Here is a 26,962-nt window from a genome sequence, read left to right as displayed (position 1 = left end):
CTGCAGGGAGAGAGGCAGCTCTAAGGAGCCTACAGAAACCCCCAAAATAAGGCATCTTCAACTCACATTTAAGATGAACTTGTTTACGATCTATTTATTAAAATACTATTCATCTTTTTGGGAGAGGCAGCTCCAAGGAGCCTACAGAAACCCCCAAAATAAGCATCTCCCGCTTACATTTAAGATCAACTCATTTACGATCTATTTATTAAAACCCTATAAATATTTAACCTTTTTAAGTATTCTTGTTTCCTATATTTTAATCATGTCTTCCTCTTCATCACCCTCCGGTTCTTCTTCTTCTCAGCTGCGGCTACGGCTTTCTCCTTTGCAGCCTTGAAAGCCAGCTCCTCTTCCACTGCTGGGTCTGTGGCCTCGGTGATCTCTGGCCCATCGGGGTATTCTTTTTGCACTGTCCCAGGCAGTGCAGGTGTATGGTTTTCTGGACTGTACTTGTGACCCCAGCCAAAGTAGATATTATTAAATTTCCTGAGAAAAAAAAAATAATGGTGAAAAGTTCACACAATCTCCCTGCAACAAAATATCAGTGCAGATACTCTCAGGGTTCCTTACTCTGCTGTGCAAATAGAGCGCAAGCTCCCTATAACACGTGTTTAAAAGAACACATCTCTTTCTAACTGTTGGATTCACTGCATCCAGCTCTGGGGCCCCCAGCACAAGAAGGATGTGGAGCTGTTAGTGTACGTCCAGAGGAGGGCCATGAAGATGATCAGAGGGCTGGAGCACCTCTCCTGTGAAGACAGGCTGAGAGAGCTGTGGATGTTCAGCCTGGGGAAGAGAAGGCTCCAAGGAAACCTCATTGAAGCTTTTCAGTACTTAAAGGGGTCTTAAAACAAAGATGAGGAGAGACTTTTTATAAGGGCATGTAGCAATAGGATAAGGGGTAATGCTTTTAAACTGGAAAGAGGGTAGATACAGATTAGATATGAGGAAGAAATTCTTTGAGGGTGGTGAGGCACCAGAACAGGGTGTCCACAGAAGCTGTAGATGCCCCATTTCTGGAACTGTTCAAGGCCAGGCTGGTCTACCTGGGCAACCTGGTCTAGTGGGAGGTGTCCATGCCTATGGCAGTGGGGTTGGAACTGGATGATCTTTAGGTCCCTTCTAACCCAAACCATTCTATGATTGTATACCTTCCACTTAAAAATCCCCAAGTGCTAAAATGATGAATGCTACACTCTGTCACTGTGTGATATTGCTATATGACTCCAACTTCACATTAGTAACATAGAGCCATTTCTGAAACCAACTCCAGTGCTCATTTAAAGCTTCTAGTGGTAGTGACTGTACTGTGTATAATAGAAACAACTGAAAATTAGAACAAAAGAATTAAGCTAATTTGTAGAAAGCACCACAGACTCAAGAATACAGGTTTTAAATCCAGGACTGTGGCCAAACACTAACTGGACATTTACATGCATCAGTTTTATGCTAGCATTTCCAAAGATTCTTCATTTTCAGTCTTGAACACATACTGATGCTGTGCACACTTAAGTGGCTTTCTCTATCAGTCTCAGGAATAGTTATAATTCAGTCAATAAATTAATAATAAACCAAATTTGACTTCATCGGGCATGTATGTGTTCAGCATATAGTCTGTGTTGTAACCATGTCAACTGGCTACTCACATGCCAGATGCAAAGGCGTATGCTCCAGGCCATCGGTTAGATTGAAGGATTGCAACAGCATATTGAGGGATCAGGTTTGTAGAAGGCTGAGCTGTCCAAGCAGGGATGTTTTGAATTCCTGCAGGCAGCCAAACACACACTATATGAATAAATTGACTTACAAGCCACTACGAAATATTTAAGACTGAGCTACAAGGCTTTCACAGAACTCAGGCAATGGTTATATTAAGATGCACGTTAGAAGAACTAAGTCACAAGCAACAAATGTAGACATTGTGTTCAGACAGGTGGTTTGGATGCAGGGGTAGGTATCACATGGATGCCAACAGAAAGGATCATGTTCTTGAAATGCAGTAGTACTCACTGCTGTTTCTTTTGTCAAGGATTTTTTATCACTGAGGGATAAATTACATACGTATTTCACCCTGATCAAAGAATGGCGAGTTGAAAAATAATTTGCTATGGCTACAATCTAATATTTAGGTTTCCATATCTCTATGATTTGCTGCAGTAATATGCTAGAGGATATAAATTCTTATTTGTATATCTATGCATGTGTGAACATATATTTATTTTTGTGTGCACGCTTTTCTTCTGTCTACAAAGGTGATGGAAAAATAGCTGAATGTATTTCAGGTGTGAGCTGTCTGGAACTTCCAGTAGCTTGACATATCTGAATATTTTTTCCCTTTATTCTCAGCAGGATTGTTAACTAGTAAACCCAATCATTTCAGTTTTAAGGTCAATTCTGTTAACCATTTCACATTTGATCAATTTTGTAAAAGAATGTGGTTACCCTACAACGGCAAACTACATTGTTCTGTGAAGCATCAGAGGACTATAACTTCAAATATTTTCTATCTAAACGCCAATATTCCCAGTGGCTCTAACAAAAACTGTATTCTATGAGGAGTACCTTCATCTTCAGAGAGTGGAGTGAGAAGGGGAGGTCCTATTTCTTGCTGTAGTTCATCTGGCTCCTCATCTTTCTCCTCCTCCTCTTCACCTTCTTCTTCTTCCTCTGATTTTTGTAAAGAGTTAATCCAAACACAACGACCCTATAATCAGTAAGGGAAAATAATAAATACATGCAACAATCAATGAAAGAATGCAAGCCAGTTAAAACAATTGGTTCAGGCACGTGCACACACAAGCGCAAGTGGGGGAAAAGAAAAAAAATATATATTCCATAATTGGTATGTTGTTGACAGAGAGCTGTATGTATCCTCTTGGCAGAGTGCTCTCTTTATCCCTCATTCATTCCTTATCCCTGCTTATTATTGCAGAATGACCTCATAGCTCTCTGATCAGCTTTCAGCTATTTTGTAGTTTTCATTTCTTTTAAGTACAATCAATCCATGCTGATGATAGACACTGGACTTCATCAAAAAGACAAAAATCCTATACTTATTGACTGGGATTGTATCATTAAGCAAACATTTATTTCAATATTCATCTTGCGAAGAAATAGTAACTTGTTGCTGGCCTTTATTGGTCACAAACATGCTGGCATTATCTGTCTCTTCCTTGTCAGGCACAGGCTGTGAACATGCACAGAAGACAGACAGAACATCCTGTCCCTGTGCACCTGGGCCTAAGTCTAAACAAGCTTTTGAAATGCGTGTGCAAAGTCTTACCTTGTACTCTGTATTTCAGTTCAACAATTACAGAACACAGAAGGCACAAGAAAGACCACAGCATCCCATGTGTTTTTATGCCAAATTATCTTTATGTTCACAGTGAACAGAAGCTCCAGAAGATAGGAATTTAGTTCAATCCTTGCCTGTTGGGTTTGTATCCTTGCTAGATTACCAGTTATTGCAAGCTAAGAGATGAACACTTACAGACTTTTAAAGACTTACAGAATCTTACAGAATTCCTTTTAAAGTCTGCCTTATTTTTTAGCTACCAATCAGAGGAACATTACAAAATGCTCTTAAAATTCTAATGATAATAGATTTTATTTTTAGAACTATTGCTTTGCTGGTAATAAAATTAAACTTTATTTCCTAGTACTTGCTGTTATTTTACACTACCATTCTTAAGTTGGTATCCAGGAAAGATGACTGCATTAGTAAAACCTTTTTCCAGCACTAACCTGATATAACAAATATTTTATGCTACAATTTTATTTACAATGTTTTGGTTTTAAGTTTTTAAGCTTTTTTGTTTGCATGTTTCACAGCAGAAAGCAAGCAACAGAAGGTAAACCAGAAGAAAACACCAAATAAGTTTCGTTTAGCATACGATCATAAGCTATCTGGAATTTAGCATCCTATCCAAGAAAACAGAATTAAAAACATTTTTGTCAAGTGAGGATTTCAAGAGAGGCAACCCAATATAGAAGACTGCCAGAAATAATTATCTATCAAGGTCTAACCCTACATGGTTATCTAAAGATAGGTTTGCACCTGAAGACCGAAAAAATCATGAAACATATGTATATTTAGGAACCTTCTAATATTTAAATATGTGCAACACATTTATATATTATATAATGTATCTAATACATTTTCTGTAGAAAATCTTTTCAGTCCAGTACTATTTCTGCCGAATAGTTCAAATGAGTCGGTGAGGAGCTTCATTTACATTCTGAAGCACTAGTAGTACTACAGCGAGAATGGTATCTGAGGTCAATGTGACCTATGTGAGAACATACCTGCTTTAAAATACTCGGCACATAGTGTACCCATGTGGAGAGAGACTCCACCATTTCAGCCACAGAAAGAGGCTGAAAATCAGGGTTTTCTTCATATGTATCTCTTCCTCCTCCCCCTTCCTCATCTTCATCTCCTTCTTCCTCCGCAAACCGGTAAAATCCAATGGGACAGACGTGGGTTCCTGCTGAGATCCGAGCTATCTGTGCACGCAGGTAGTTGGCCTCAGTTCCAGGGAAAGGAGGGAAGCTCACAATAGGAGCATCCAGCCTACCAGTGAAGAACTTCTTGATTTTCCTGGCACAGACAATCTGTGCTGGTGTCACTGGAGGCAACTTCACCCAGGGTTTGCCAGGCTCATTGCAAACAAAGTAGACATATTTATTAGCCCCAGTTCCATTTTCTTCTTTTGGGATGACAGGTGGGGGCTTATAGGTAGACTTTGGTGGTTCATCTTTTTCTTTCTCCTCATCTTCATCTTCGACTTCACCCATCCTTTTCTCTCCTTCATCAGTAACTTCTTCCTCTTCTGTTTCCTCCTCCTCTGCTCCCTCCTGGAATTGTACTTCAGCTATAATATAGTTCATCTCCAGGCCCAAAATTTTGCCCCAGAAGCGACATGTCTGGATTGGCTGAGCACTAATTAGTTTTTTAAGGGCAAGAAATATGTGATAGTATTCATCTTTGCTCAAGCCAATTCCAGCCTGTTCAAAATAAAAGGCTGTTTCCATCACGTTAGGTAGAGGAGTCTCTCCCTAGTAAAGAAAATCATGAGATAGAGCTGAGTAATAATAAAATTATCTATTTGAAAGATTGAACAATTTATCTACTGAAAGTCATACTTCGCTTTCCTATAGTGCACACTCTCAAAAAGCTCTGCTGACATTCATTTACATCTTCCACTATCATTTAGAAAAATTAAAAATGACATTGTAAGGATAAAGAAGAGAACACAGATGAAGTGCAGCTTTTAGAATACAAGATCTCAATTTTCAAATTCACTTTTAATTATTGCAAAGTACAGAAAGAATTCTCACAAGGGATCTACACAGTGCTAGCGCAGGTTTTCTGTATAAGAGGCCTTGACGCCTGCAAACAATGCTGCTGTGTTGCCTTGTGTTTGTGGCAGATGCATGTGGGGAAAGCAGAAACATATTTTATACATTTAGACACCAGGGCAACAATATTTCTCTGAAATGAATGTTGTTCTTTTGGATACTTTGGCATAAAGCTCCCTTCATTATTTAAGATGGAATCTGTTACAGTTAGTATGAAATATTGTCCCCTACTCTTACTGAAGTCAGTAGTAACACCCCAGCTGGATTCAAGAGGGGCAGAACAATGCTGATAATGAGGATTTTATTAAGTGTTTCCATTTGCTTTATGGCCAGTCTCTCATTTCATGGGTGTAGGTGATTAAAACATACTAAGTTGTGCACAACAGGGTAGGGAATTTGGAAGAAGTAGTGCTGGTTTCACATGGAATATCCCTAGATCTTCCAGGTTTATTATGTCAAAGCAAGGTAGATACAAGTACGAAAAATTCCTTTCTGAAACTCCCCACTTTTGTCCATTTTTTACCATTACATACTGTATACTGTTACTGTAAAATTAATAATAGGCTATGGAAAAGATGCAATAATGTATTTTCTATTGTTAGGATTTGTATTCTATGATGACAATTCATTTGAATATATCCTGGTAATTTCATATGAAAATCAATGTCTTATCTTTTTTTTCCCTTAGTTTTCACAAGAATTCTCTTAATTTTTCTTTGAGTACAAATACTTCCACATATAACCAACTAAATACTGAAAATTTCCCTGTTTAATGAAATGGCTTTTTGATTCTAATAGTTTTTTCTTCTTGTAACCATATATTTTTTTTTTCTAGTTGGAGAAGGAAGGACTGGAACTGCAGCTGGAGCTGGAAGGCACACAAAATTCTCTATTTTACAGTAGCAACTGTGCATAATATTCTGAAAGAAGTATCCAGAATTATGGTTACTTTAGGTAAAGAAATATCAGGTTTAGATAAAGAAAAGAATTTGGGTGGAATATTCCAGGTTGAATGAGCGTATGAGAGATAGTGTAAGCTTTCCTTTCTATTTATCATCTCCAGAACATCTATGCTTTTAAAAGCTCAGGATACTAGATTTACTGCAGCAACTAAATTCCAAACTAAGTAACCAGCTGTGTTTTCTTCACAACTTGACACGGGACCAACTTAACTGTGAAGAGGGTACATGCTACTGTGGCTGTTAATCATTTCATGCAATCATGAGAGGCAATATTATGAAGGAGACCACAACTTCCACCTTTTCTCTTTTGCCTTCCTGCCACCTGCCACCCATCTCTCCAGTATATTTGATATCTATTGTTGCCTGATAATAACTCACTATCTTTTCTTCTAGTTCTTCATCTCCTTCTTCATATGCCTTGAGGAACAAAGTTTTACGCCTTTCTGCAGATTCAAATGTTGGAAGCATTGCAGGTTCATCTCGAAGAGTATCCATTTTTTTCTGAAATTGAGCCCACTTCACATCCTTGCTGATATTCTCAATTATGTCTACCGCATTTGTGGGCTGTTCATCCAGGATCTTTGTTAGCGTATTAGCAAGATGATCATATCTGTCATATAAATATAAGTATTATTATTGACCTACTATTACAGAAGTCTTAGAATATTGTTTTTAATATCAAAAGTACAAGCTAATCACCTGGGCTTCAGAGAAATTGGAACAGTTAGATGAAAAGGGATCATGCAGGATTTTGGGAAATTAGACTTAAAACTAGCCTCTTTGTAATATACTTAAGAGTAGCCTCATCTTCCATTTTTCGTTTATCCCACATCTGACCGAGGAGCTAAAGCAGAATTCAAATCTGGCCTTAATCTAATCGAAGTCTCTTTGAACACCATAAATTCCCTTTGGAATTTTGATTGAAAGGGGCCAGACACACAATTATAGCATAGTGATTAAATACTGCATTTATAACATGTTCTGCTTTTCTATACTCTGCTATCCCTGATAGCATAACCCTTTACCCTTTCACCACTACTTTCATCTCCACTAATACTTCCTACCCCTTTCACTCTTGTCTCTTTTGCAGACTTACAAGTTCAGGCCAGATGTTGTGCTGCTCGTCAGCAAGTAGGCTTTTGCATTCTGAATTGCCAGCATTCGGGCTTCGGGATCTGGTATTTGATCATCATATGGGCTGTATCCTGGTTGATAGAGCCCATAACCGGGTTCATGTGGTTGATAGGGGCCATGCCCATCTTCATAGGCTTGGTAATGCTCTTGTCCTACTCCATATGTCTGATAGGCACTTCTTGGTTCCTGTGTTTGGTAAAGGTCAAATCCCAGTGCTTTGGACTGATTCATGCTTTGTCTTGCCTCCTGCGCCTGGTGAGAGTCCTGTCCCTCCGCATATCTCTGGCTGAAGCTTATTTCCGGTACCTGGTGCTCATTAGAGGCTTGTTCCATCCCCTATGGATGATATTGAGTCACGGTCAGTAATTTATAGGGTGCCTGACCGACACTTTCTCGTCAGTAGGGGTCTCAGCAGGGTACCTGCTGCTGAGAGACCCTCCTTTCCAGCTCTTGGGGCTGATTAGCCCCCAACCCTACCTCCTGGTGTTCCCGGGAACCTGCACCCTCTTCTGACATCCGAGACCCCGACTCCTCAGAGAGACCGAAAGAGTCGGCCGCCGTTGCTAGAGGCGCGGGGCCCGGAAGGGGTGTGCCCGGCGGCGGTGCTGAGGAAGGGCCGGACACCCGCCGCCATTTGCCGCCGCGCCCCGCCGGCGTTTGGAGTCCGCCATTACAGGTGGGCTCCGAAGGGGGCAGCGTTCGGAGCGTCCCCGCTTCCCACCAGTAATCAAATGTTAAAATGCTAAGGACGAGTTTCAGTGTTACAAGGGAAGAACCTGCTGACTTTTTAGTTACTCAAGATTTGCTTGACAGAAATGTGGTAGCACAGTGGGGCATGCTTTTGCAGCTCCATCAGGTGTTGTGCTACAGCACTACCAACTACAACAGCTGGTTGAAGTTATGTTAAAGTTTAAAACCTTCATTGTATGTCAAAAAGTTTCTCATGTAAATCATGTCCTTTGTTGCTTATGATCAACCTCACATCATCTTAATTGCTTATGACCAAGTCAGTAAAGAACTCTTACTAGTTGACTAAACATGTACCTAGTATTCAACAAAGAGGCTATAAAACAAGTAGTTGTTTTTTTCTTAAGCCTTTAGGCAAGCACATTTAAACAAACGTCTAAAGCTGGCCGTCCCAAGAGTAAGTGTCAAATGTTTTCTAAAAATTCGACATGAAAAATAATACCATGCCAGGGTACCCGAGTGAAGAAATTGGAGCTGTACGCATCTCTGCAAAATGCCCTGTTAACGTTATAAAACAAAATAGCGCAGCTGTTTGAACTGTAAAATATTCTTAATCTGTGATCAATGGATGAATTAACATAATTTTTTATAAATACAGCTTATTTTGGATACTTCTTAGAAGTAACCAGAAAAAAATAATTCTGATGAGGCATTGCAAATTGCTTTGCAGTTCCAAGAGAGTGAATGCCAGAAGTACCACTGAGGAATCTGACTTTGAACAGCAGCAACAACAAAACAGCTTTCCACATCCTTTCATAGGCAAGGCATTTAGAAGAAGAATTTAAAAGTTCCTGTACAACGTCCCTGTGATGCCAATAAGTAAGGTAATATCATGAAAATGTTAATTGTGCTGAGTTTCAACATGAAGAGGTTTTGACTTCCTGGTATTTGCAAGGAATGTGCCGAAGGTCGCAATTTTGCAGATGTTATTTGCAGAGCTTACACATCAACTGCAGAGGGCGCTACAGTACTTGTGAATTACTTTTTATTTGCTATCCGTAATTCTTATTTGGAGGAAAACCTTGATTTGTTGTTTAGTAATTAATTTCTATAAAATGTATAAAATTATCATTATTTGTGTAATGTTTTGTGAGGCACCTGCTCAAGAAAGGCCAAGTGCTTTATCTTTAAATCTCTATTAGCAAAGAAAGAGAAAATTTAGAGCATGTGTATTTTGCCATAGTGTTACTCTCTGCCTTTACTATTATATAGATTATTAAATCTACGAGGGTCTCAGGGCAGAGAGTACCTCAGTGCAGAAGGATGTTTTATCAACATGATGTCATGATCTCTTACCAATAAAGAAGAACAGCAACTGAATATATACAATAATACTGCAGAATCTCACTGTGGCAAACACAATCAGTAGGATGTGTTAATTAGCTGAAGAGTAACTAAAGTATTTGCTAATGTTTTTCCAAGGGAGACATGCTAATGGCTTGTGTTGATACATGACCACAGCAGATGGTCTCTCTTGTACTATGAATTCAAGACATTTTTTCAACAGCACTTTTTAAACTGAAATCTTGTCGTCTGCTGACTTCCAGTCGCAGATCCAGAGGTGGTATAAAATCTCACATGTAGAACTGAACATTTGTTGCATTGCAGTACAGTTTCATTGCTGAATTTTGAACACACTTGCACTGGTAGGGGAATCTGAATAGAGCTTCCCATTTCACATAGGAATCCTTCTGTGCTCTGTTAATTTGAAAGCAATCATTGAATTAAAAAGCCCAGTTGCAGGTCCCACATGTGTGTCTTCCCAGAAGCATGCTTTCACCATCAGACTGATAAGTAGCAGCTGTAACCAGTGAGGTGGTTCCTGTGAAGTGGGCAAGCAAGTTTATCTGCATTTTGCCCTTGTCTTAGGAGCTGGGTGCTAATGCTTTCTGTGCAAAAAGTGTTCCTGCAAGCAGCTGCCAGGTGTGCTGTCTGTCAGCTCGCTAGAGAGGAAGGCCTAATTAGTCAATTTTTAGGTTGCAAATCATGTTTAAGACTGAAGTGCCCCTGAGCATGTGAAGATGAACTTTACCTTTTCCTTTAATGTATGTTTATGAATTAAATACGGTCAATCTGCGTGTAACTAAAAGACTTCAAGAAAAAAGTATGAAAAGATTGTTAACTACAAAACTGCTACTTATGTTTTTTCTCTGTTCAGAAGCTAGCAACATTAATTTCTCCTCAGTTCCAAAGCAGTTTCACACAAATTTATACTCCATTAAATACACAAGTGGCTTTAACTATGTAAATTTTATCTTTTTTTCTTTTTTTTTTTAACCCAGAGCATCAAAATGTATTTCAGCATCATTTTTAGAATATAGTTTTACATTTGATTGAAACTATTTGTAATTTTTAATAGCAATTTCCCGGTAAAAATCTAAGTGCTTGTATACACGGAAGCAAACGTTACTTTACAAGTCTTAGATGTATATTGTACAGAGAGGAATAGATGCTTGTACAAGATCTTCTTAAAACATGGCGTTGACTTAATTTCGTTAGTTACAGGGGTATCATAGAGTTATTAGTGTTGGTGTGTCTCTGGTTCTTCCATAGGGCTTGATTCTTTTCTCAAGTCAAATGGTATTCCTCAGGTGGTCAGAGAAGTTAAATTAGTGCTGGCAGTCAGAGGTGCTTTTCTATGAGGCAATATTATTAGGAAGCTGAGAGACCATCATCCTTCTGGAGGGGTCTGATGGGAAATGTGTAAGGTGCTTTGCAGAGAATAATAATAATTTGTAGAAATCTGATGCTGTTTTTTGCTCTTGCTGAAGTCAGGGGGAGCTTTATTATGGACTTCAGTGAAAGTAAGATTACATCCTTTGTCATTTCATCAGCATTTGACTCCCATAACCTGGTTTATGTGGATGAACAGATTTTAATCCTGATTTGAAGGGGAGAGTTGCCATGGCTAAGGCTGAGCATGACTTTGCATCCAGAGGTGTCAGTTCTTTATTTTGCATCCTCTGAGTTCAGAAAATCACCCTGAGTTACAGGAAAATGCTGAATAAATGCATTTAATTATACACGGCTATGATTTTGTTGGTGTAAGGCAGCGAAATTTCAAGGTGGGAGAAAATCTTCTATCACCTGGTATTCTGAGTGCTAAGCCTATGTTGTGAACAAAGCTCTTGCTCAAGCTACGTTATTATAACGACCTGGTGAGGATTTTTGTTGTGAAAAATGCAGGATATGGAAGTTTTTCAGATACTGGGTTCTAACATCTCTGTGATTGATTTCTATTTTTGGAGGTAATGGTATTTCTCTGTTTTGGGGAACTGTGAGACTGACTAAAAATTACAGTTTGCAGTGGACACCATGATTAGTGCTTTCTAGGTGCTGTATCTAAACTTTATTAGAATTTTCATTGATTTTGGCATGTCATTTCTTTCAGTGCCATCAGAGAGCTGTGGGTTTTGATGATATTTATAAGGAGAAGGCATAGTTTTCTGGCAAAAAGGGTGTTAGAGGTTGTGCTTCTTTTAAATACATCCTGAGTTTAACCACTGTCAGCCTAGATGCTTTGTCCTGTTGCTCAGAGCTTGTCCATTTCTTACAAGTCTATTAGATCACAGCTGCTGCAGATTTCACGGGCTGTGTGGAGTGATAATTGCAAGGGTGAGGTGAAAAAAAATAAAGTTGGTCCTTGCTGGCACATTACAGCTGCGATAAGGAGCTCAAGTGGGCCTGTTCTGGATCCATGCAGGGCCAGCTCAGCTTCTTTTCGGTGTTTTTGTAGACTGTTAAGTGGAGAGGTCCAAGTGGCTGGCTGGAGCAGTGCCTCGCCTTCAAGTCTAACTCTTCTTAAGTGTGTGTTCCTGAACTATTCTTATCAACTGAACCAGCCAAATTTGTTGCATTGAGCCACACAGATCCTCATGGTTGTGTTGTTGAAGCAATGGGAAAATTTGGTGGTTGGAATCTAGGGTCTTTGCTTGCTCCAGGTGTTACTACGTAGGAGTGGTGTGGTGTGTGTGGGGGCAAGACCCTGTTCTGCTCTGCCTCTCACAGCCTTGAGTGATCTTCACTGGCTTCTGTCTTCTTGCTGGGCTCCTGAAGTTCTCCTGGGGTGGTGGTGGGATGAAAAGGAGGGAAGGTTTTGTTCAATAGAGAAATTCTTGGGCATTTTGTTTCTATTGATGTTAGATTAAGAGAAAGTTAAAATTATAAAAATGGAGCAACAATTTATAGTAAATAAAAAGGAGGCTCGCTTTTCACATTTGTAAAAACAAACAAAAAAAAACACCTGTATTTCTGAGAGTGATAAAATGAACTGTTATATTAGGTACTGCATTGAATTTATAATGATTATATGCAGTAGTTTTGTTCAGCTTCAGTGTGAGAATAACTGCAATCGCTTTGAAAGGATTATACATTTCAGTCAGTTCCCATTTTGCTGTTCCCCGTCTATATGTGTTGTAACACTTCTCACTGTAGAATGGATTTGATATTTTTTTTCCCGACTGTGGTAAACCCTCTAGTCTGCAGCAGCAGTGTAAATCAGGGCATAGTGATTCAGCAGTATTTTACAAAAAATGAGGAAATGGAGAACTGGGCCTGGCATTTTACCCTTTCAAATGACTGGGAAAAGGACTGTGTAAACATATACTGTGCTGTTTATCAAATACTTATAAAATAGTCTAAAATCAAAACCCTGCAGAAGTGCGGATAGCATTGTTCTCATTATGGACTCTGGAAATGCCTAGGAGGTTCTGAGGAACTTAATGATGTACAAAAGTTGTTTCACTAGGATTACGTATATGTGTAAAAACGTTCACACAGGAGAAGCTTGCAATGTTAGGTTCAGTAATAAATATGAAATTCTGCTCAAAAATCCATCTTTATATTGTAGTCCTGTCATAAAATCAGCATTACTGAATTGACAAGCTTTGGATCAAGCACATTAGCATGAAGAAGTATTTGAAAAGCATATTACTTTTTTTTTTTCAAAAATACAACTTTTCAGCCCATATTTGTTTAACAATGTCCAAGCAAGGTGCCCTGTATTTTGCCATTTTGACTGTGTGATGTGTAATAATTGACTTGTTTGATGATAACAGCAAGCTCAGAAATAGTGTTTTTAATTTGTCTGCTGAGTTCACATTGCAGTTGTGATCTCTATTTGAAATACAACTCAAAGCATAATGAGGAAGCAAGTCTATAAAGTTCACTCTGTGATGTTTTCCAATAAGGAGAAATCCGGCTATATCATTGTTACTTTATGAAATACCATTAGATCAGTCATTTTCTCTGGAAATAATTTCTAGAAGTTCAAATATTCTTTCATTGTAAATTGGCCACCTAGGTTCAGTTTGTATTGTTGCAGATAACTGTCCCATTTTCTTCTTCCAGAGATGTAGAATTTCCTGTGAGTTCTACATCTTGCTACCTTTATTAACTTATTCTAGCAATAAGCATGTTCACTTGAAAAATATTTTCTTCTTCTTTGCTATTTTTTTCTTTTTTATTACTTTGGATATTGTTTCTATTTTCACCGCATTTTCACTTTTTTTTCTGTGAAAAACATGACAAAAGGCAAAAATTTGCAGCAGCAATCAAAAGACTGTATTTAGGAGAAGGCAACGGGAGTACATACAAAATGTCTCTGAGGTTTGTTTCACTGTATTATATATCTGTAACTTTTGCAAATATCACCAGATTTCTGATACAATGGTTTCCATCTTATTTTACATATAAATAAGTTTTCCATAGAAAATATGCCATGAATTTAGATAGTAGATTCTATTAGTCTGTTTTTCCTGCAAAATATTTATATAGCCATTGTAAACAGCATCTTGATCACCTGGATTTGAAATTTGCTTCCCTCTTTTATACTGTTGGACAGAACTGGTTCTGTAGCTGTCAGTGATGTTAAGATGTTCAAAGCATCCGTATTACACCATATATTTATTTGTATTTCTCTGTCAAAATATGAAAAGGAAAAAAAGTGTCCTTGTAGGAAACTCTAAGGGCATCCCTTAAGTATGTAAAAGTTAAGGACTAAAACATTTTAATTTTAGCTGTCTGGAGTGAGATTGAGAATTCTTTCTAATGCTTATAGTTAATATACATAGAAAGGATAAAATATTTGGGAATTAAAAAGACGTGACAAACCATGCACTGAGCAAGAGATGGAAATTCTGTCATGGTATGCTATAAATGATGCATCTCTTTAGGCTTTAATCACCCTTCTCAGAACTTAAAGGGGTCATTATTATCTTTTTTTTCAGGGGTCATGATTATCTTTTTCACATTCACAACTTATACATCTTCTCCTGAGGTAGAAAGCAACTTTTTCCTTCACTGTCTAAAGGAATAGTTAGGACTTAGTTCCTAAAGAACATCTGCTGGGGGCATATACCCTTCATATTAGCCTAGATAGAGCTTGGGCAGGGGAAGATCTGAATTCAGCTCCCTCAAATCATATTCCCTGCTTCTCCAGAAAGGCAGCTGGGTCTGTCTGAGGGGGTGCTGGTTCAGGGCAGAATTCTGCTATCTATTTTGCTTAACACTGAAAACACGCATTTCAATTTTTTTTTTTAACCTTTTATAATGGAAAACCACGACTGTAGAGCATAGCCAATGAGTGGCTTTGTAAGAGGTTCCAAGTGAGCTACTACTTAAGTAGTTTTCCGGGATACGGTAACTGTAAGAAGAAAACACGGGGAGCAAAAACTCAAGGTATCACAATAACTCACAATAGAGTTTGAGACTTCTCTTTGAAGAATCTAGGTCCAAACATCATCAGTTAATCTGACAGTGTTTTGCTTCTTCAAGTGACCCTCACTTTATTCAGAGGGCCAAATTCCATTGTGAAGTTAAGTACTGAAGTTCTCCGTACCTTATTGAGACAGTTATGGCTTAAATTCCTGTATTCCATCAATCAGCATTACACATTTTTCATTAATGGTATTCTACAGAAGTTCTAAGTTTGTACATTTAAAAAACAATCTTTTTGCACAGATATAGATGTGAAGCGATAAGAATCATTCTTCATGTTTTAGAAGAAAAAAGGCCCACATCTCTTACTTTCAAAGTAGTGAGTGCATTTACCAATTGAAAATAAATTACAGCACAAAAATTTAGCAGGGTTAATATGCCTGCCTGTGCTACGTTTCCAATCTCCTTGACAACTCATGGTAATCAGTATTTTAGGTGGAGATTTAATAAATACTGCTCAGTGTTGTTATGAGGTTTAACTACTGCTTTGAAACAAACATGAAACTCAAATGAAAATGTTTGCTCAGTTTATGTTATTGGTATTCAAAAGAATATTATGGCTGTGTGGTTCTGAGCTAATTAACAGGTTTAATTATGTACCATTTGGCTTCAGTTTTGCATCCCTGAGCCTTAAAACACATCTTGTTAACATTCTTCTTTCTGTGGTTATTGTAATAGTGTCTGGTGTGCATCATTGCCTTTTATGTGAGTGGTGTACTTGCTAGAATAGGGACGCTTCCTCAGCCTAAGATCTTAAAGTAGCTCTGATTCAAAACTTCCTCAAATCCCTTATCCAGAGTTTGAACTTTATCTAAGTGATGTGATGACCCTGTATTGACCTCTGTGGAATGATTAATTCAACACTTCTTCCCATGTATTCTTAGTCAATCTTTCGCTCTTCCCATTTATTCAATAATTCATTGACCAGACTGTTAACTGGGAATAATTAAAGCCAGTAATAAACCTCCTGGATTGTTGTGAGATAGCTCGCAGAACATTCAGGTCCAGTTTTAGATGGTAATGTTTACATTGCCTTTCTCTTCATCTGCTTAACACTGAAGTACCAAAACCAGAAAAAAACACACAACAAAACAATGTCAGAGGGAAAGGCTTATAAATAGAAGTCTTCATTCTTGATGAGTTCTCGACTTCTTAATCTTAAAAGTCTTACAGGGCTTCAATCTGTAAATCAATGAAACAGTAATAGTAAACCCTACCAAGTACTCAAGAGATGCGGATATTAGAGTTACTTTTGGGAAAGGGTATAGTTTCCAAAATTCTATATCTATTTTGTAAGTTTCTTCCCCAAGCCTCATCTCCCCCCCACCTCACTCCCTCTCCCCCATTTTTTTTTGTTGTTTGAGAGCTATCTGTGTAGGTGTATCTTCCATATGCGAGGAGGAAAAAGAAAATCTCCGTATGAGATTTTTAATGTTTAGCAGCTCCGCTGTTAACGCAAAAGTAATTCCGATATCTCACCAGTTTTCATTCTAGTTTAGTTGTAAAGAAGTTGCTGCCAGCATTATGGCACAAAGAGAAGACCACATTTTGGCCAAAACAAAACACACGCAAACCCCCCACGCTTCTAAATGTGTCACTATTTGAAAGTATTGAATTTAACTGAACCCCAAAAGTAAAAGTAAAGACTTAATTTTTTTGGACAAAGGTGGTGACAAAGAGCAATAATCATCATACTGACTTTCTAAATAAGACAGCTGTAATTATAAGGCTATTCTCAGCTGGGTTTAATCAAATCAGTTTTATTGCAATCCATGAAACTGCAGGCTTTTGCTACTTGAAAATCTCTCGTGGTGTGTCAGGATCTTTTGATGGTTCATGATGCTATCTTCTTCCCTTCCAATTTTCTCTACCTGTTCTAATTTTGAAAGTGAAGGAACAAGAGTGTTTTGAGATGAGCAGGTAAGATTAAAAAGTGTCAACAAGCAGTGGGACCGCTTGCTAATCAACGAGTTGATTAACTATTAGGGAAGGCAAACAAATTTGGCTAATAATATGCCAGAAGAAAGAAAACACCACATCTGAAATTTAGCAGTTAAAGGTAAAATTCATTTCACTTGTGGAGGTGCCACTCTTGAAAGAGACTGGAGTTGCAGTAGCAGCAGTTTTGTTCCTGAACTGGATTTCCTGAATCAGAGCTTTTTGCCTAAGTGATGATTGCAAGAGAGGATGCTCAGATTTTCTTCATAGGTTTCTGAGATCTAGCCCAGAAAGATGTACAGTCTTTTAACAGGCAAAAATGTGGTAAGTTTAACAGATAGAAAGAAAAGACCTATTCTGACTGTATTATTTCAGGTTTATATTCCTTCAGTTTCAGCTGGCTAGATTCCTTCCGGCTCTGGGATTTAAAGAAAGGGCAATTGACATAGGAGACAAAATTTGTAGAAACAATTTATCTACTTAGGTGCAATGTACTTCCAGGATTAAGAGTTTCTTCTAGTAATATATCTGTTTCTGTAAACAGGCAGTAAAGTGAAGTAATTGGGTTTAGGAGCAGCCATTGCTCAATGACAGGAGAACATAATTTATCTGTTGTAATAAATAATAAAGGGTCCATCATGCCTGGTTTGTATTATTCAGGTACTGAAATCTATTAAACCAGTAGGTATATGAGAGTGAAGAATGAGAGGGAAACATTAGTTTTCTTAGTTATTTTATGCATTTCACCTGAGATGTATAAACTGTGCTTATCAAACAATCCCTCAAACTCCCTATTAAGTGCTACAACTGCTTATCTCCATTATTTTATTAAATCCTAATGTAAACATCAGTTAACAACCTCCCTCCTGCCTCTTTTAATTATGTTTAATGAGTAATTGATCTGAATTAACAGCAGGAGATGCCATGTCATTCCTATATTTTTAACAGATCTGTTAATATAATTCTGTGGCTATATTTGGCGATGAAGGGAATCTGCTATCTGTGATTCACCAGCCTGAGATGACTCAGGGCACGCGTCTTAATGAAGCACTGCTACTTCAGGCCTCTGACACTCGTGATGATGTTAAATAATTGTTCATTAGTTTCTGTTTATGTAACACTTGAGCTGATGAAGATTTTTCATTTTCATCTACAAGAAGGGCCTTTTAAATTCCTTCTTGAAAGATTTTTCTGCTAACATCTTTGGGGGAGAGAATGAAAAATACTTTAACAAATGCATAGTAAATAAATCATACAAATCTGAAACCTGAAACACCACCGATAAGCTTGTCTGAAGTACTCAATTTTCAGTTAATACACTCAACAATAAATATAACAGGAATTAGTTGTGTGAGAAACTGTTTTGCTTGTCATGGATTTTAGTTTTGACGTGCTGTTTTAATTAAGTCTGGATGTTTAGTGAATTAGAATCTTTGCCCATGCTGCCCATCCATGACTTCATTGTGTTCGCTGTCTTTGTATTTATCTAATGTTGGGCACTGTCCATTTGCTTTATGTGAAAGAGTTGTATCTAAGGCAACAAATCTCCAGCTTTATTGATATGCAAGATTTGAGTCTCCTAAAAGTAGTGGAGCTCTGCAGATTAACTCCAGGCCTAGATTTAAAAATGTGCAGTGATTCATGTATGTTTGAATGAGTTTTGTCATTTGAAAACAAATCGAAAGCTAAATGAATGTTGTAAGCTCTGTGCTTTACCTACTCCAGTAGGAGTACTTGCTCGCTAGCTGATTGGGTGTGTCACAAATGTTGACGGTATAAAAGCCTCATCAGTGGACAGTTGTTCAATCAACCTCCTAGGAAGAGCAGATAAGATTCCCTCAAATGATGGGAGTTGCATATTTATATATCTATAATATATATATAATCTATATGCCATATATATATGCCATATATATAATCTATATGCCATATGCTAAGAGACAGGTGAGAAACAAAGTGAGGGGAGAAAAAATCAGTTACGGGGAGGGAGCATTTAGAGAATTGACTATTTTTATACGTATGTATTTCCCAACATGTTGAATTGCAGCAGAAGGTAGTTACATTTCTGCAAAGCTGTGCTTCTGAACTTCATATAGAGAGCAACGGGGAACTCTGTAGCTCTCTGGGAGCTACAAGAAATAAGTATTTCTTAAATGGCTCAGTGTGCAAAATCAAGGAACTCTCCCTTCTGTCATTAGGTAATTGCGGCTTGTGATGACAGGTGTATTGGCTTTGTTTGTGGTTGCCAATATGCAAGCAAATGGCATCAGCAGCCTGTGTCTTATTTACAGAGGGCAGGAGCTCCTCCTTCCGAGAGCTGCTGTTGTGACTGGCATCTGTTCTAGCATATGGGGTTTTCTTGCATCATGCTTGTTAACTATGGCAGGAACAGTTTTAGTGTCGTTTAGGAAGAGCATAAATATTCTAATAAACTATTTCTTTGTAGAAGAGATTTTATATTTGAAATACATCTTTTCTGTCACTTGTCTGAGTATTTAAAGTGAGCCAACTTTAATTTGGTGAGTGGAACATTGTCACAATGGTAGCAAGAATTGACTTCTAGGTTAGATGGGTCAACGTGTTTCAAGTATCTTCAAGTCTAATTGTTGAGAGGTACTGTAGTCTAATGTGAAGAATAGATTGTTACCCCCTCTGTGTTAGGCAAAAATTTCCATTCGTTGATACGCTGAACTTATGAAATTAAAGATATATATATATATGTATAATGTTTTTTTTCCTGGAAGCTAGTGGGAATGATTTCATATCTGCAGAAAAGTTTATATAGATACCAGGCAAGAGCTGCCCTGATTTCCTGTAGCAGCCCATGGTTGCCCATGAAGAACAGCTGTTGCCTGAAGCACACCAGTTCCCTTGGTGTCCTGAGATACAGTTTTCTGCTACAAGCCATGAATCACCGTTTCTGTTGGGTATGTGAATTACTGGTGGCCATTGTTACGATTTTGGCTGTGATCTTTAGGCAAAACAAGCCCAAACTTGGTATGAGCCATTTGGCACGGGAAATGGGTAGATTCCCAGTCATTAAGTGTTCAAGGCATATGGGATGGCAGTGATATGGAGGAACTTTCACTGCTAACAGCTTTTGAAAGGAGCTAACATGAAAAGCACACTTGGGAGCATGAAGTATCCAACAGGCCTTGCCAAAGCATCTGTATATCACCTCCAAGGTTTCTGGGTGCTCAGAGCTAATGGTAAATTAATTGTGTACGGAATCATTCTTTAAAGCAGACAGTAAGCCGTACACATGCTGTGAGTGGTAATTTATCAAACTGAGCTGATTTTTAAATAAATGCTCCTGTGCAATTTGTAATGAATGTGTTTTTTGTTCATATTGATATGATTGGATCTGACATAGTTGTTATGAGTAATTCAGCTTAATTAGAAGGAAGCTTAATCCATTTCTGTTTTTTCCCCTAATTCAAACTGGAAGTGCTTTCAAAATCACCCTAGTAAGAAAAGGGTTTAAATAATTTGGTGCCTGTTTTATTTCCCAGGTTTACTCAAGTTAGCAGCCCTCACTTCTGAAAGACCTGCTTATTTCTTTCAAAACCAAACCATTTCAAAACACCCTTGTGCTTTCCTCCTTAAGGAAAAAGCAGGGATTTTAAAGTCTTATCATATGCCTGTCTCAGTCTTGGAAGCCACATTTAAATCTCCATTCTGAGAAGAAGGACGGCACTACTGCCTCTGAGGTGACAGTGTGCTCCTTCTAAATGGCAAAAGTGTAGAAGATTCTGGAATGTGACTCTACTGGGTTGGTACATTTATTTCCCTGCCTTGAAAAGTCAGTGCTGTCAGTTGAACCTAGTTATGTTCCAGAAAAAACACAATTGGACTAACGTGTAGCTCCAAAATAAAGTGTTCAGTCTGCTCTATGAGTAGCAGTTGTTCTTTATATGCAATGGATAATTTTGAAGTGTTCATTCATCTCCTGGAGTGAAGAGATGACTGTTTTTCAGTCGGTAGGAAGGTTTCAGGTTATAGGAAAGGCTACTCCATTTTGCCAGAAGAACAAGCTACTAATAGGTCCGTCTAACAGAGGAAGCCATTTGATATTTCATTGTCAGAAATAAGCAAATCTGCAAAATTTGAATCAACTCAAAACTTCAATGAAACTCAAATATAGGATTTCCTTTCAGTTCTGTTAAAAGATCCATACTAGCTGCAAAAATGCTAAAAAAAAAAAAAAAAAAAAATCCTAAATCATGTTCCCAACTCCCTCAAAATTAGGGATTATTCTAATGAATCTAAAATTGCTCTACTAGAATACTTTTTGGTATTGATATTCGTAATTGAGTTTAACACACTTAAGTTCTATGCTTATAGTGACTTGGCTTTGCTTTTTAGAAAAATTAAATTTCCGTGTTTTTTTTTTTCCTATAACTAACCTTTCTTTGCAGGTGTTTTCTTTTGGTAGCTCTGCTTCTGGTACTAATCCTTCCTCATAGGCTTGGCAGCTAAGTCTTGCTATATTCATTGCACTGAATTTCTTCTTCTCAACATCAGCTAAATTTAATCACTCCCCTGAGCAGAGATGGAAATTGAACTTGCCTCAAGCACACATGAGCTTGGTAAATATTGGTGTGATAGGAGTGAGAAAATGGAAAAGGCTGCAAATCCCACTGCACTTGATTCCTTAATCCAATATTAAGGATCCTAGGTCTGTCTGTACAAATATTGACTGCTGTCCAAGAACATAAAAGAAGTAGTTCAGCGTTAAAAGAGATACGAGCACTTTTCTTTCTGGGAAGAGTATTTAGAAAGAAAATAGGTTTCTTCCATAGAAATTAGAGATGTGCGTCACCAGATGGTATTTATTTGTGCAATTATGATATGAAAATTTATTTGATGATGCCATCCTAGTCTGTCTTTCTTTTGGCCACAACTGTCCTCTGGTTAGATAACATCTGCCCTATAACACAATTGGTTTGAGTTTAGAGTTTGAATGATCTGATTATTTCCTATCCTTACCCATGTTGGTTATAATCTCTCCTCATGATACAGAGTCCTAATTATGCACTGGAGCTGAGGTCAGGAGAGGAGAAGGGGCAAAGAGAGAAATTTTGTTGAGGTTGAAAGATTATTTTGTAGGCAGATATTTCACATTTGTTTCCTAAAGCAAACACGTCTGCTCCACTTATGTAGAAGATGTAATGAGAAAACTAGAAAGCTTGTTAGGTAAAATCATGAAATAAGAACAGAGCCTCTGAATGGATTTGATAAGCCAAACAAATAATTCTGAAATATTCATCCTTTATATCAAAATGCTTTTCATAGAGCTTTACAAAACTGAGTATGGTGCCACTGATAAAACTTTTCTCTCACTGGGTGGAGATAGAGGCACAAAATCTACACTAGCGTGTATGTAAACTTTGAGGGTGAGTGGGGGAAACCCCATCTGATTTCAGAACTCAACTTTCACATACCTGATAATGAGTTGGCAGTAGTTCTGTGAGCCATAGGATGATCCTAAAATGTTGAAGTCCAATTCTGCCCTCATCTGTCCAGTCATTAATCTGGAATAATTCCACTGAAAATAGCCTAGTCACTAGGGTGACATGAGTATGGAAGTAGTGCAAGGAAAAAGGGAACTGGCTGTTCGTTAGACATCCTACTCTTTCCTTGTGCATCAGCATACTTAAAATGGAGGACAGTCATTTACCCCTAGAGTGGCGTAGGAACGTGGGATGTTTCCATCAAAAACTTAGCCTGTATGCACGACTGGGGATGTGTCCTCTAATTCTTCTTCTGGGGATTCTGTAGTTACTCTTATTTACTTATTGATTTATCCTTTCTCGTGTCGAGTACTGGAGGAGGTTTGTGCATGTTTTTCTATGGTGGGGGATTTGAAGAACATTTCAGGGTTTCTGTGTAAAGGGGCGAACTCATTCAGGAATGAGGATTCCAGACACATACCAAGATAATTCAAGACCAAGTTAAATCTGTTTAACCTGCAGGTCATATCAGGTTAGCAGGATTAAAAGTTTAATTTCTTTCTATGCATACTTTAGTTCTCAGCCCCTTTCTAGACCTGTACTTTTGATATTATGGATCCTGATGTACTTCGCTGGATGTGTTAGAACGCTGGCTGGAGGAAGCCAATTCTTAAATTTTTCTTTTTTGATTTTTGATTGCTTGTTTTATTGATTTACAAGGTTTTGATTACTTAAACCTCTTGGTTTTTAATCCAGAAGTCTTACTTTATACATTCATTATGTTGTTTCCTTCTTTGTTCATGGAAATTGTAGTAAGGGATTTTTTCCACGGCTTCTAGTCACCCTAAACTACCTGAGCAGGTGTTTAGTGGTGGCAGATCAGGGTTACTTTTTAGTGAAACAAATCATAAGGTTCTCTCATCCTCCTGGCTGCTTTCTCCAAATGAGAGAGTTTTCATGGGGGCAGTGCAGCATGTAACTTCAAATAGCACAGAAGAACATTGGATATTCCTTGATTGGTGGTAGTTTAAAAAATGTAAAGGCAAAGGAATGATAGTGCCTGGTAAGAAACCAAAGGTTCCCAGGGGTGGCAGGTGGATAACTCTTCGAGGCTTTTAACGAAGGCTTTGCAGCTGCAAGATCTAGGTGTATTTATGTTTTTGGCTGGGGAACAATGTTTGTGAAAGCTGGAGTTCCGATTTGCAAGATGCTAGATGTTCTAGTCTTAACCTAATACAGTACTCTGTTCCTGTTATCATTTACCTTCAGATACAATCTTATCCCACACATAGTTCAGTGAGCATTGCTCAGAGCTTGAGCCAGTAATTTTTGCTTAGGAGGATACTGACTAAGCATCCTTAGGGAGCTGCACCCTCACGTTTGGGGAGCATTGGACATGGCATTGCCAGCCTGTCTGACCAGGGCATTCTCCCGCTGTAGTTAGCATCGGTGTGGCCTCACCTGGGGTGCTGTGTGTGGGTCAGGGCCCTACAATAATAAAGGATGTTAAGTAAAAGGGCTGGAGGGCATGTCCTGCGAGGAGAGGCTGAGGCCACTTGAGAACAGGAGGCTGTGAGGATACCTCATGGCACTCTGCGACTTGCAGGGGAGGGGAAGTGGAGTGGGAGATGCCAGTCTCTGCTCCATGGGAACCAGCGATTGGAGGCATGGGGATGGCCCAGGGAGGCTCAGACTAGACATGAGGAACAATTTATTTACTGGGAGAGTGGTCAAACAGTGGAACAGGCTTCCCAGCGAGGTAGTTGATGCCCCAAGCCTGTCAGTGTTCAAGAGGCATTTGGGCAATGCCCTCATTAATATGCTTTGACTTTTGGTTAGCCCTGAAGTGGTCGGGGAGCTGGACCCGATGATCTTTGAAGGTCCCTTCCACTGAACTGTTCTATTTTAAAAGCTGCACACACAGCTGTGCACATTACAACTGACTGCCTCTAAGCAGAGCTGCCCGGAGACAGGTAGAAATGTCAGCCTGTGAGAGATCAGTCAGACAGCCCCTCACTGCCTTAAATTTAACATAACAATAATATCACTGAAGCAGCGGGCTGCAATGAAGGCATAAGGTCCCCTGATGAATACCATTTTGGAGCGTGTCACCAGAGTGTTCATTAAAGAACACTGGGCCAACAGGGTCATTGGCCAGTGACTTCTCCTCATTTTGTTTGCACGGGTTTAACACTCTTCTTCCTTCCCTTTTGCAAATAAATCAGTCAGCCTCTTTGCAGAAAGTGGGTATTCATCAAAAGGATAAGAGAAGTAAAATTTTTAGCAATACTTTGTTGCTAGTCTACCTATCTAAATATGTTCCCCTATTCCCTATGTTACTGGGAACTTGCTCCATCTTTAATCATTATTTTAGTGTTGTTTTTTTAATGTTCGCATGGAAACGCCCTAGGGAAAAAATGTACTTATTATCCATTCACATTTTTGTACTGAGCAGGAAAGACAGGTCACTTTGCTGTGGAGTTGCATACAATGTGTGTTTGCAGTTCAGTTAGCAGAGACCAGCCACTTAGTTGGAGAATTGAAGGCAGACAGAAACTAGCCGTATAGCATTCTGGGGAGGGGGAGGAGAAGTAGTTATCCCCATTTGCCTGATCACTAGCAAATTGGGATCTGTTTTTGACTGGGTCTTAGGCAAAAGTGTAAAATTCTGGATGAGTAATGTGCTTGTCATCCAGTTTTTATTTATTTATTAGCTTAAAAATACTCTGAAAAGGAATGTCTTGTTTTCTAGGATGAGTCTCCTGGAGAGACCTAACGGTCTTTGTCAGTTTTCAGGCACAGAATAAAATGGGATGTTACTGAGATGTAAGGATGATCCAAAATGAGTTTTTCTCAGGAGTAGGAAATAGTGCTTTTATCTTTTGTCAGCTTTCAGGTTATCTGTATTTGCCACGTCACCTTGTGAAGTTCTTGTGTTTAATCAAATCTGCAATTTTTCATATGCAATTTATCAAAAGAACACATACAAACCTGACAGGTTTTCTTTGTCTGTGGACTGTAAAGCCTTTTTAATTTGTTAGTGTTTTGCACTGTTCATACTTAAACCTATAGCTGAGTAAAACCATGCATTCCTTCGCTTGTTACTTCCATATAGGTGTGGGGTTTTGGACTCCAGACCAGGTGTAAGGTGTTCCTAAGTTGTGTTGGCGGTGTCAGGTCACTTAGAAACACATCAGCATTGCAAGATGCAGTTAATGCTGGTGATTACATACCTAACTGCTTTCTCCTCCCTGTTGATGACGAATTCATGTACAGTGATGGTGTTAAGCATAGGTCTCTCAATCAGAACTCCAAATGCAGCTTGTAACTATGAGGAGTCTTTAAAATAACAATAGGTGAGCTGAAAAGCATAATATAAAAGAGCCTGTGAGAATTGGTCTCGAGAACTTTGGGCTCAGTCTGTAAGAACAGAGCTACGAACAGCTCTTGCCATAATCTCATTTGTATGCAGCATTTTGCCATCACTCCTAGGTCTGGTTCTTAAAAATGTAGTTGTCTGCTACTGACAGCAAAGTAGGGGATGACAGCAGCTGTGTTAGACAGGCTCAGCTGCTTCCAGTTGTCCTCATTCCTTGAGCCTAACTTACTCCTTTTTTCTGTTCCTCCAGAAGGCTGCTCCTGATACCAGGGTCCCAGGAAAAACATTGTTTTATTGCAGTTTATTGGCTTTAGAAAGAGATCTCCGCAGAGTTTGTACTAGGATATTGTAAAAGTTTTCTAAGCTTTTATCCAGATTCGTGAAGAGTTGATAATCTCTTAATGCATGTTACTTTGTATAGGGTTTCCTGGGATACGGAGAGGTAGGAGAACAGAGCACTCTTTTCCTGCAGCTGAAATGGCCCCGTAAAACTGTAGGTTATTAGGAGCAGGCAGGTATCCAGCACTTTTTTTTTGTTTTGAAAAATCAGTATACTGATTTGTCTTTCCCTGCTCCCCTCAACACGTTAAAAGTATGTCAGATAAGTACTGTCAGCTTCAGATTGAATTATGCTTTGAAGCATGAACATAAAGTTAATACACAAAAATTTGACTTAAGATTTTCACACCTAGTTTTACTTTGTGTTAAACATGGAAATTGCTTTACCTATCATCAGACTTTGAACTAAAACCAAAATTTATTCCTCAGCAAGATGTCTATTAAGCCAGAGCCAGCTGTTCAGCTCTTGGAATGCCAGCGCAGAGTACACCTACTCTGTTCAGGTTTTTTCATATTTCATTTCCATGTTTGAGTGACTACCTAATACATCTTGGCTTTGAAAGTATGTAAAGAAACTGAAATGTTTGAAAACTAGCAGTTAGGCTCTTCCCTTACATTTCCAGGTTTGATCAACACACAATCAGATTATGCCAGATATTCAGTTGGCACTGATTGTTCCACTGTGTAGGTTGAATATGGTGTGTAAACAAATTAGTAGTGATTGTGTTGTACCAGCCGGTTGCTATACAGCTATATATTTTGTGTATTCATTTGTATCTGTCCATAGGCAAATCAATGCAGAAGCTTTATGTAGATCTTTGTCAGTGATTAATTGGCAATGTCAACACTGAAATATTTGTTATATTTTTTTTGCCCCCCCTATAATCTTTCTCACTAGCTTAGTTAGAACTGCCAAAATTGTTTCTGTA

The 26,962-nt window shown here is 38.5% G+C and overlaps 1 protein-coding gene and 1 long non-coding RNA gene across 2 annotated transcripts in view; one reads left to right on the top strand and one right to left on the bottom strand.

The window, feature by feature from the left end:
• Positions 1 to 68: 68 nt before the first annotated feature.
• On the bottom strand, positions 69 to 8,107 carry LOC121069924 (radial spoke head protein 4 homolog A-like). Its single transcript, XM_040556453.1, has 7 exons — positions 7,938 to 8,107; positions 7,423 to 7,796; positions 6,705 to 6,936; positions 4,309 to 5,061; positions 2,566 to 2,707; positions 1,650 to 1,767; positions 69 to 489 (listed from the first exon to the last, which is right to left on the bottom strand). The coding sequence occupies exons 1-7, from the start codon at positions 7,974 to 7,976 to the stop codon at positions 264 to 266; spliced, it is 1,884 nt and encodes a 627-aa protein (XP_040412387.1). The 5' UTR covers positions 7,977 to 8,107; the 3' UTR covers positions 69 to 263.
• The window catches only part of LOC121069928, a 249,969-nt gene continuing 231,019 nt past the window's right edge, over positions 8,013 to 26,962 (top strand). Inside the window, exons 1-2 of the long non-coding RNA XR_005819760.1 lie at positions 8,013 to 8,136; positions 8,878 to 9,031. This is a non-coding gene — a long non-coding RNA (uncharacterized LOC121069928). The remainder of the gene's footprint in view (positions 8,137 to 8,877; positions 9,032 to 26,962) is intronic.

Source organism: Cygnus olor, chromosome 4 (assembly GCF_009769625.2).
Source record: "Cygnus olor isolate bCygOlo1 chromosome 4, bCygOlo1.pri.v2, whole genome shotgun sequence".
In the NCBI taxonomy this organism is placed as follows: Eukaryota; Metazoa; Chordata; class Aves; order Anseriformes; family Anatidae; genus Cygnus; species Cygnus olor.
Note: the sequence above shows the minus strand (reverse complement) of the source record. Positions and strands in the feature narration are given on the sequence as shown.